Here is an 11,986-nt window from a genome sequence, read left to right as displayed (position 1 = left end):
AAATATCTTTGCATGATATCTCGGTTATAGTATCGAAAATGAATGACTGAAAAATGTAAAATAATTTTAAATAAATCGTAGCCATTTTCTCAGCCAAACGAACTCGAAATCACTATTATCCTCACGAAAATAATTTGGACAAATCTTCAGCGGGTTTCCAAAAATTCGAACTTTGTGAAGAAGCAATCAGATTACTACTGTTGTCATAAGCACACCAATCAACATTTTCCTGAAGTTTAAAGATTTCAGTGATATTTTAAAGTTACTTACCAGGAACTTCATCTTTGCTTCTGACGATTTTGAGCTGATGTGTGTCCTGGGACAGGATGCTTGTCCTTTATATAGTTCTCTGCAGTAATTGTCCAAGCATTGCCAATCTCCTACTGGTAGGACCATCTCCTCATCCTTTGCTTCTGCCTCCTCCTCCTCCTTCTCCTGATCCTCCTATTATTCCCCTTCCTCCTCCTCTCCCTCCTCCTCCTCTTCTTCCTCCTCCTCCTCCTCCTCCTCTTCCCCTTCCTCCTCCTCCCCTTCTCCACCTTCTCCACCTCCCTCCTCCTCCTCCTCCTCCTCCTCCTCCTCCTCCTCCTCCTCCTCCTCCTCCTCCCTCAACCAAGGCAGAACTCAATGCAAATGGAGGGAATTTTACCCTGGTTGGCCCAGGCCCTGTCCTGTCCTGTCCTGCCAAAAAAACAGGACCAAGGTGAATCTTGTTGTTTGTTGTGGCTGTCCTTTCGGTTTCGCTGCGCCCTTGCAAGTTGCTCGTTTTTGGAGAAAAATCAGAGTAAGTATAAGGCCAATTGGTATGCGAAGCCAGAACTGAGCATAGATACTTCCTTTAATGAAGTATTATTATTTTTCATATGCTTTCCTGTTTTGCAAAGATATTCTAAGGATTTGGTTTCCCCGTTCAGGTTGGCTTAAGGGCAAATGGTTGAGCTGGATTTAAGCTTTATAATCGACGTTTCTTAAATAAAATAGCCCATATTCATAGAAAGGAAATCTTCCCAGCTGACTGATGAATTTATCATCGTCTCCAACGACCCGTGGCGCAGACAGAAGACCTCTGTGAAAGTCCACATTTCTTGTCTTATTTTTCCTTTATCTCTCACGGGTCTCCGCTCCGTCCTAAAATGGAAGACTGCAGTCTCTGGAAAAATACAAAACTGAGAATAGATACTCCCTTGCCTCACTGCTGATTTTGCAGATACTGCACATGGGACCCTCTAAATACTCGTGGAAAGCTTCGTAGAATCATTCTGAAACTGCAGTAACTTGCGTATTTGTGTTTCACGAGCCCAGTAGGTGGCATATCTCAATTTTGAAGATTTTGCAGATACTGCAGTTTTCCATTTTGGGGCAGCCCTCATCTCCAGCTTCCTGTCTAATAGTTCAAGGATAATTTCAGTTAGCTTCATACACACACGCACACACACACACACATATACATATATATATATATATATATATATGCATATATATATATATATATATATATATATATATATATATATATATATATATATATATATATATATATATATATATATATATATATATATATATATATATAAAACTTGGGAGCCACCAGAAGGCGATTTTAAAGTCCATACATTGTTGCATAATATGTCTTAACCAATCTTTGGTCTGTGTAATTCCTGCCTTTTCCGAAACCAACTTATTCATCAAACTCTTTTTATTCATTTCTTTCCACAGTATTCTGAGGATAAAATTAATGAATATTTATATTACAACCAACACATTCACTCAGGTCATCTTTCCTTGGTACCTTAACTACGCCTTTCCAGTCCCAATCACCAGGTTTTGTTGCCCATTCCGAGTTCCTCTCTGAGCTTTCTATAAAAATTTTTCTGGAGCTCTGAACAAAAGATTAATGAATACCTATGTTACAAACGGAGACAGGTTTGTATTGCCTCTCCAGTTACCACATTCAGTTAGGTCAACTCTTTTTTGGTACCTTTTATTGACTTCTAATTCCCAATCATCAGGTTTTGTTGCCTCATTCCGTGTTCTGCTACAGTCTGAGTATAAGTATTATGCGAGGTGATGAAGAACTTATCGCTTATAGTTCCCCCTGGGTGCAATTTACTCCCGGGGTATAGAGAGTTGGACATGCAACGAAATTTGTGGCTTAGTGGTTTGTGAATATAAAAAATGTCACGGTCTAGACAATATATACTGTATACACATACACACACACACACACACACACACACACACACACACATATATATATATATATATATATATATATATATATATATATATATATATATATATATATATATATGTATATATATATGTATGTATGTAAATGAATACCAGCAGCATCTATCGAGGTCAAGAAAATTGGCGTATGAGAAAAAAATTTATTCATTCCAGGCCTTAATGTAACCCACTGCCATTCCTCACGTCAGACCCTTCCAACGTCTTGCTAATCAATCACTTCAGCTGAAAGTGGCCTTATCATTCCTTTTGCAATTTTTTTCCTCAGTGATTGATTGTATGCATCAATTCGCCTGGGCGTCACAGCCGTTTTATTTCGTCGTTTTCCTCGATCAAAATACGTCCAGAGATTTTGATTGTTTTTCGATTATTTCAGGCTCTGAGACTTGTCAGTGTTTGTAATTTGATGTGCATCGAAATTTGACCAGAAAAACTAGTCAGTTCGATTACACTTTGTAGAGACGTGTCCCGTTACCCTAATTTCTTTTTACTAATTATCAGTTGTTATCTGTTTATGCATACACACACACACACACACACACACACACACACACACACACACATATATATATATATATATATATATATATATATATATATATATATATATATATATATATATATATATATATATACTGAGTTCTTAGTTTTCTTTTCCCATGAATAATAATAATAATAATAATAATAATAATGATAATAATAATAATAATAATAATAATAATAATAAAGAATCTCTTATCCTTTACCCGCCATTAATATCATAAACCTACTGACCAACTGTCATAGATTTTGTTGTTGTTGACAAAGTAGGCAAAACGACCATACACTCTGCATAGCCAACCGCGCCCCCACAAAAAAAAAAAAAAAAAATAAACTACCTGAACTCCCATTCTAAAATCCCGCATTCCCCCATTTTTTTTAACCCCACGCACGAATCGAACCCGTGATTCCACGCCGACCTTGAATCGCTCGTCGTCTTCAGAAATTGGGGCGTAAGACTTCCAGCTCCCCTGCTAAAACAACATTTGAAGGATACCGACCCTGAGGTATGCCGACCATATCAAGGTCACTTTCGTTTTTGTACATTAAAAAGGGTGGGACCTTTTTTTTTTTTGTGTGTGTGTGAGGATACCAGGGAAGTTATTGCCCATACGCTTTATGGCGTGGGAAAGGTGACCTGTTATTAGGCAGACAGGCGTGACGCCTGAGTTTTTAGGAACATGTTCTGGGTTAGTGTTTTGCAGTGTTGCGTAGGTCGTGAACACATGTATTAGCATGGCCACGCATTCCTATTGCACACACATACAAGCACGTGTATGCTTACATACATCTGTCTACACACACATGCACACAAGCATATATATATATATATATATATATATATATATATATATATATATATATATATATATATATGTACATATATTTGTGTGTGTGCGTTTGTGTGTTTATTGCACTTTTATCATATAAAAAAGACATCTTTATAAAATCTCATACGCTTAAGATCGTGTGAATCGTAAGGTATGCATTGAATCAAATTTCCTTGCCATATTAGAAAATACCATTGATTATATTAATAATATGAAAATCTAGCATTTATCAGTATATGCATGAGTAATATTATGTATATGTATGAAATATCAAAAATGAATATGAATTATTCGATAATGACAGTCAAAAAAGTATTCAAGAATAATATATATATATATATATATATATATATATATATATATATATATATATATATATATATATATATATATATATATATATATATATATATATATATATATATATATATATATATATATATATATATATATACACAAATATATATATATATATATATATATAATATATATACAAACACAAACATTAATAATAAAAGATACTTTAAATATAACTTACGGTATTACAGTTATCTTGAGAACTTCACTCGAGACTCGACAAAATTCCATGGACGTCTCCGACGTCAGAGACAAAGGGAGATTTTAGGACCACTTTTTTTCCCACCCCCATCTGTGACCTGTTCTAAACCCTGACAGTAAGAAAAACCGTCGATTTTACCCCGACCCTCAACACTGTGATTGAAGCCTGGAAACTCTCTGCGACGGTTGCCATGAGAAGATTGCTAAGGTTACCTCAGAACATATTGGGATTGAGAATCTACAGCTGTTCGTAACAGTAACCGCCAGAATATGCCCAAATTGACCTCCAAGAAAATTGTGAGTGTCTAGAACAGCTAGTATGGACAAAGATCAATATATGCCACCTGAGATTCGGAACTATTTTGAACAGTTATGATGGAACTATTCTAAAATTAGTTTAGACACAAAAGGGGCTAGAGTTCCGAAGTTATTTGTGGAATACTGTCAGACTGCATTGCAATTTAGCCTGTGACATCTATCAAAGCAACACAGTTGTTTCCTGAGATGAATTATTATTATTATTATTATTATTATTATTATTATTATTATTATTATTATTATTATTATTATTATTAGATATCTTCCTACCAAAGCAACTGTGTGTTCAAATCAATTATATTATTATTATTATTATTATTATTATTATTATTATTATTATTATTATTATTATTACAGATCCTAGGAAATTCAACCTATCATATTCGTCAGGTGAAATGACAATCCATGAAGACACAAACGAGAGACGTATGATACTCCAAGTAATTTAGGTAAATATATTTCATGAAGCTTTGTGGCTTCAAATAACATAAAAAAAAGGAATAAGAGTTTATGTTAAAAGCATAGAAACAAAGCCAAAAATAAAAGCAAAGAGAGGAAATATTCCGGCAATTATCAAACTTAGCAGCAGACGTTCGGGGCCTCAAGTGTAAAAACTGCCATATATTTCATCCAACTGGTCCCAAGGCTGCTGACCATTAAGGCTGTACAAAAAAAACCTGGACACGTTCTTATAACAGCTCCCCAAATCATCATCAGTGAATCTCTTCTTGGCTCCAACCCATTCTACTTTAAGAAACCTTATTTTTGTACGAAGGGTTCTGAAGGTCATCAACAGAGCAGGTGAGGTTCTAGAAATGGTTGTCTTCTTATGTGACTGGACCAGATTCGTGTCGCGCTAGAGACTGAGGGAAGGCGGGGTTTAAAATATGATACTTTGGACTAGGCATATATTACATCCATTTTTTCTTTTTAGGTCACTCCTTATTTGTGGTCTCGTAGCTTAGTTTAGCATCTTGGGATTGGTGTTGTAAAACGCGAAAATGAAAAACTCGTCGAAATGGTTTTGTGTTGCTCTGCAACACTCGTTGTCGACGCTAGTTCGACAAACTGGTTTTGAATACAGGGCTTCCAAGAAAAAAACTGTAACTTGTTATAATTTTGTCTGAGTTTATGTATATATTTAGCTTAGGATTACCTCGCTCTTAAACATACAAACAAAAACTCCAGTATATATATATATATATATATATATATATATATATATATATATATATATATATATATATATATATATATATATATATATATATATATATGTATACATAATATATATGCATAAATGTAAATTTTAAGAAAGAGCTAAATGGGAATCGTTATGAACAATCCATTATAAAAAAAATAATACATGCATAAGATTATTGTTTTAAAATATTTTTTCAAGAAATTTTGTATTCTTTAAGGTAAATGCTTGTGATCATTAGGAGAGCAGTAGATGTCACTGGGATTTAAATTTTGTTCCAATATTTTTTAAGAATTTATCCATTAATTCCGAACAATATTGTGAGAATTTAACCGGATTTCATAAAAACGATGTCTATCACTTGTCTGAAATTTAAATGAATGATCACAAAGATTTTTCAGGAAGTTTATCAAATTTTTTCTGTTGAGAGAGAGAGAGAGAGAGAGAGAGAGAGAGAGAGAGAGAGAGAGAGAGAGAGAGAGAGAGAGAGAGAGAGAGAGTATACTTACTTTTACCAGACCACTGAGCTGAGAGAGAGAGAGAGAGATTCAGGGAGAAAAAGAAAGACCGAGAAAGAGAGAAAGATTCAGGGAGAGAAAGAGAGACCGAGAGAGAGAGAGAGAAAGAGAGAGAAAGATTCAGGGAGAGAAAGAGACCAAGAGAGAGAGAGAAAGATTCAGGGAGAGAGAGAGAGAGAGAGAGAGAGAGAGAGAGAGAGAGAGAGAGAGAAATAGGGAAAGATTCAGGGAGAGAAAGAGAGACCGAGAGAAAGAGAAAGAGAGAGAAAGATTCAGGGAGAGAAAGAGAGACCGAGAGAGAAAGAGAGAAAGAAAGAAAGAGAGAGACCGAGATAGAGGAGAGAAAGAAGAGACCGAGAGAGAGAGAGAGAGAGAGAGAGAGAGAGAGAGAGAGAGAGAGAGAGAGAGATCCGGATTAATCATTACTAATTAACCTGTCGATCTACTGACCTTCATATTGCCCAATATTCATTTGCACATAATGTATCATTATGTATCATTTGCTCGTATACTTACACATGCAATAATTAATTCATTCATTTAAAATGTTAATTTCATATTTATTTATTTATCTATTCACCCCTTAAATGATATATTCATTTATTAGTCCTACTCACAGTTTATTGAACTTTATATTATTATTATTATTATTATTATTATTATTATTATTATTATTATTATTATTATTATTATTATTATTATTATTATTAAACCACTTATCCTAATTTTTGCTGAAAAGAAATTCATTAATGAGGTCCCTAAAAATCATTGTTCATTAATAAGGTCCCCAAAAATCGTTGCAATATTTATACATATATATTTTTCATTCATGATTAACCGCCCATTAAATTTTCCTTTACAATTCAAAAAAAATGTTAAACCAAATAATCACATCCATAGCTCCAAAGAAATTAATACCCAGGACCCCCCAAAAATCATCAAAATATTAATATTAATATTTGCCCTTCCATTGCTGTTCCGTGTCATACCTGCTAACTAACACTCTTGCAAGGGAAAACTCCCTTAGCAAAAACATATTCTCCTTGGCAAATACAACAAGGAATTCATGAACATCAGGCCTGGACGTAACTGTGTTTTCGTTATTTTAGGAAATAAGGTTAAATAAAAGGGTCGATGAAAGAGATGAGAAATAAAAAAAAAGGTCAATGGGTGAATGACACAGTGGTAAAAAGCAGTGTTGTTTATTTATCATGTGAATGTAAGTAATACTTTCAGCTTGAATTTGCAGGTAAGTCTTTAGGTTAAGAATCATACCTGGTCTGACCTACCTGCTTGATTATTATTATTATTATTATTATTATTATTATTATTATTATTATTATTATTATTATTATTATTATTATTATTATTGCAGGATGAACGGATGGAAAATAGAAATGTTCCATTTGCTATTATCAATATCCTTTAAGCATGACCCACTGCTTGAAAAACAGAACGAACATCTTACATAGTGTCACGGATGCATAATATGAGATATAATGTTCATCAATATTTTTAATGCACAAATTCACTTTAACAAATGTTATATTTCGAGCGTCTCTCAATGTAATTATTATGACTCCATGTCATGAAATGGTGTTAAATCATTGAAGCTTGAATTTCAAGTCAATGGCCCCTGGGGTGGGCTTGTTCCATATGAATAGGGCTCACTTTCTGAATAATAATAATAATAATAATAATAATAATAATAATAATAATAATAATAATAATAATAATAATAATAATATTCTTTGGAAGCTTGAATTTCAAGTCAGTGGCCCCTGTGGTAGGCTTGTTCCATATGAATAGGGTTCACTTTCTAAATAATAATAATAATAATAATAATAATAATAATAATAATAATAATAATAATAATAATAATAATAATAATATTCTTTGGAAGCTTGAATTTCAAGTCAATGGCTCCTGTAGGTTTGTCCCATATGAATGGGGTTCATTTTCTGAATAATAACAATAATAATAATAATAATAATAATAATAATAATAATAATAATAATAATAATAACCGTGTATCTATCTATTTCCCTTTCTATTCCTAGCATGCACAATTGCCAATAGACGCCCAGAGAAACACCAATTAGAACGTAAAATATATGAGTGCGAGGAAGAAAAAAAAAACCAAGAATGTCAAACTTTCCACGAACATAAAAAAAGGAGAAATAAAAAAAAAAATAACCTTTTCCCCAAACAGAGCTAAATGAAATTATGGACTCTGACCTTCACGTGATAGTTCACAGTAGCTATAAAGTCAGGTGCATGTTAAACAAATGATAGGCATGCAGGTAAATTGAGTTTATTGTTTGTTCAGGCATACTACTTTTTTTTTCCTCCAAACGAAGTGAATTAAGTGAATTATGTATCTTAACATTCGCGTACGAGGATCCAGCGGCTATTGTGAGCTCAGGCACGCAGGGAATTTATGTCTCATAGCAGACACATACACACAAATGCACACACAAGCAGACGCAAGGACACAAACTAAACGAGACAATGTTATCTGAGCAACATCTGGCTCTGTGAGTACTGGCACCATATGGAGAGTATGAGAGTTTGATATATATATATATATATATATATATATATATATATATATATATATATATATATATATATATATATATATATATATATAGAGAGAGAGAGAGAGAGAGAGAGAGAGAGAGAGAGAGAGAGAGAGAGAGAGAAGGAGCTTAGTTATAAGAATTGTCAGGGTAAAACGTAAGGCTTCCTGACCTCTTCTTTCCTTCCTGGTGACATTTCACTGAAACTATTGTTAGAACACGTCCTGCTTTATTGTTAATATGTATTCAGTTAGATATATACATGAATGATGTCACCAGTAGTAGTTAAGGCAAAATGATTTTCATCTATGCATACACACATGCAGTACACACATATAAACATTTGGACATTTATATAAGTATAAATATATATATATATATATATATATATATATATATATATATATATATATATATATATATATATATATATATATATATATATATATACACATATGACTATGAATTATTACATGTATATATGTATATATTAGAATGTATGAGAAACATATTTTTAACTTTGTCATATGTCTTCTATTAATTTACTTCAACTATTTATCCAGTTATTTCCTTTTATTTCCTACTGATTATACTTTTGAGTTTACACTGTTTATGAAAAAACAAACAATAAATTTCTATATAAACTGGAACAAAGAGGAAGCCGGATTTCCTCCAGTGATGAAAAGTAAAATTTACTCCAAAATAATTCTGATAAATTCTTGGCATTTATCAACCAGATTCATCCTTGGTTTGTATACAAGGTAAATTCTCTCTCTCTGGTCACAGGGAAAACCTTAGAATGCCCTTTTGGTGGTTTGACATTTTTGTCTTTACTATTTCTCCGTGGAATGTTATATCAACATTTATTGTAAATACGTCTTTAATCATTCTATCTAATTCTTAGGAACAGGATGGGGATGCATTATATATATATATATATATATATATATATATATATATATATATATATATATATATATATATATATATATATATATATATATATATATATATATATATATATCTGAAACGGTAATCAGAAAATATCTATAGCGTCGTAGGCTTATTTTAAACCGAGGTACCACAGGGTATCGAACCTCATCTACCCAGAAGTTATAAAGATTTTAGATTTCGTAGAAGTTCCCAACACCAAAACGGTCATTGAGACAAAAAGCGGTCCCTATTCCATTCGGTAAATTCAATTTTGGTTTTATGCCCTCATTTGCATGAAGGGGCGATTAAGGACTGTTAGCCTCAATTAACACCGATTCTGGATGACCTCACGTCTCAATTTTGTTTTTGTTTTTTATAGTTTTTTTTTATTCTATCAATGTCCGTTTGTTTACACCTGACGCCAACACAATCCATCTGATAACTGACATTTCGTTATCAGCTTTTTGTCGCATTCTGACAGACCCTTGGCTTGTTTTCCTATTTTTATTTTTATTTTTCTCTGTCTCTTTATATCACCATCACCAACATTCCACCTCAAGGTTGACCTTTCTTTATCGGCTCTCTTTGACCTTTCGCCTGACCCTTTTCCGTCTTCCTGAAAAGATTCCTGAACGCAATCTCTCATAGCTGTCACATTCGTCACGTGTCTTTTTTTTTCTTTGCGCCGCAAATAATAGGAGTTTGTAGCTAAGTATAACGCAAGAATAAACATAAACATAAAATGGTTAATGTCGAGTTGTGGTAAATGCACTTTGGGTTATGTTAATGAGTGACAAGGTGTAAGATTGAATGAACTTATTGTGTGTAGTACGTGAATGGTGTTTATTGCCGGAATGCGGTAGATATATGTTACATGAATGAATGAAAAGATGTAGAGATGAATGAACTTTATATAGTACATAGCACGTGAATAAAATTGTTTATTGCCGAAATAGGATAGATATATGTTTTATCAGTGAATGAAAAGGTGTGGAAATGAATGAACTTATTGTATTGTATATAGTATTTGAATGAAGGTATTGACGAAATGAGGTATGTATAGGTTACGTATCAATGAATGGAAAAGTGAAGATATGAATGAACTTACCGTATAGAGTACATGAATGAAAGTATTATATAAACATGGAAATATGACGTTTAGGATAAAATTCAATGGATTCTTCTCACCTTCCCAAAAAATTGAAACTAAACTGTTAATAATATTAAGGCAAATTGTACAGCTATTTCAATAAAAACAACATATTATCAAGTAATAAAGATTAAAATGTTAGAAGAATAATAAAGATTAAAATGTTAGACTGTTAATAAAAGAAATTCAACATGACAAGTACTCCAACCAACCAAAGAACGTGTTGAGTGTTTGACATCCCTCTCAGCTAGGCGGTATGCAAATGAGGTATACAATGAACAACTGTACATCCGGCTGAGTCAATTTCTGCTACAATGAGTCGGTATTTTAACGTTATATGAATGCGGTTTTTAGTTTTGATCACACCAAACAATTTAATCTTGATAAAAGACTTATGAACATTAAAACTAACGCATTATATACACAACTAGATCACAGGTGGATTGCAGCATAAACAGCGCAGTGGGTAACTTTTCCATATGACCTGGCGTTCACCTGGGCACTCCCATGCCCGGGGGTATCCTGCCCTAAACCGCAAAAAATTGGGCATTCCTTTTCACGTGATGAATGAATCTTGTATTCAGTTTCTTTTATGATAATTTTTTTTATTTATCGGTTTTATGTAACATCAATATTTAAAACTATCATGAGAATTGTTCATCAAGATAAATAGTGAGTTTTAAAATTTTCTCCCTTTAAAATAAAATCTCAATAGATTTCTCTCAAGATCCTGCACCCGATCCGGTTCTCGAAAGCTCTCGGCATAAATTTTAATATATTTTTGTCAAAAATGATCTCACATTTACGCTCCTGGTATTACCAGAGTTTAAGATCGTCCTTGATATAAACAAGTAAAAATTGCCGTGTAGTTTCTTCGGCGCAATCGAGTTTTCTCTACAGCCGGTACAGCGTTGCATCCTCCTTTTAACCTTTTACTGGACCTCCATTCCCTCTTCCTTTCTTCCGTCTTGCTGTCCAACCTCTCAATTACTTCCTGGTGCGGCTTTGGAGTTCTCTCCTAGTTCCATTTTTTAGATCCCTGTACTTCATCTCATATATTTTCTGGATCCCCTTTATCTTGCTGTCCAACCTCTCTAACTCCCTATTTT

At 33.1% G+C, this 11,986-nt stretch overlaps 1 protein-coding gene across 1 annotated transcript in view; it reads right to left on the bottom strand.

Moving 5' to 3' along the window:
* Positions 1-427, bottom strand: part of LOC136836665 (uncharacterized) — a 1,893-nt gene extending 1,466 nt beyond the window's left edge. The window contains exon 1 of the mRNA XM_067101136.1: positions 271-427. Within this exon, the coding sequence (XP_066957237.1) occupies positions 271-396 (126 nt within the window). The 5' untranslated portion in view covers positions 397-427. The remainder of the gene's footprint in view (positions 1-270) is intronic.
* Between the last annotated feature and the right edge of the window lie 11,559 nt (positions 428-11,986).

Source organism: Macrobrachium rosenbergii, chromosome 56, assembly GCF_040412425.1.
Source record: "Macrobrachium rosenbergii isolate ZJJX-2024 chromosome 56, ASM4041242v1, whole genome shotgun sequence".
Lineage (NCBI taxonomy): Eukaryota > Metazoa > Arthropoda > Malacostraca > Decapoda > Palaemonidae > Macrobrachium > Macrobrachium rosenbergii.
This window is presented reverse-complemented; position numbering and strand designations above follow the sequence as displayed.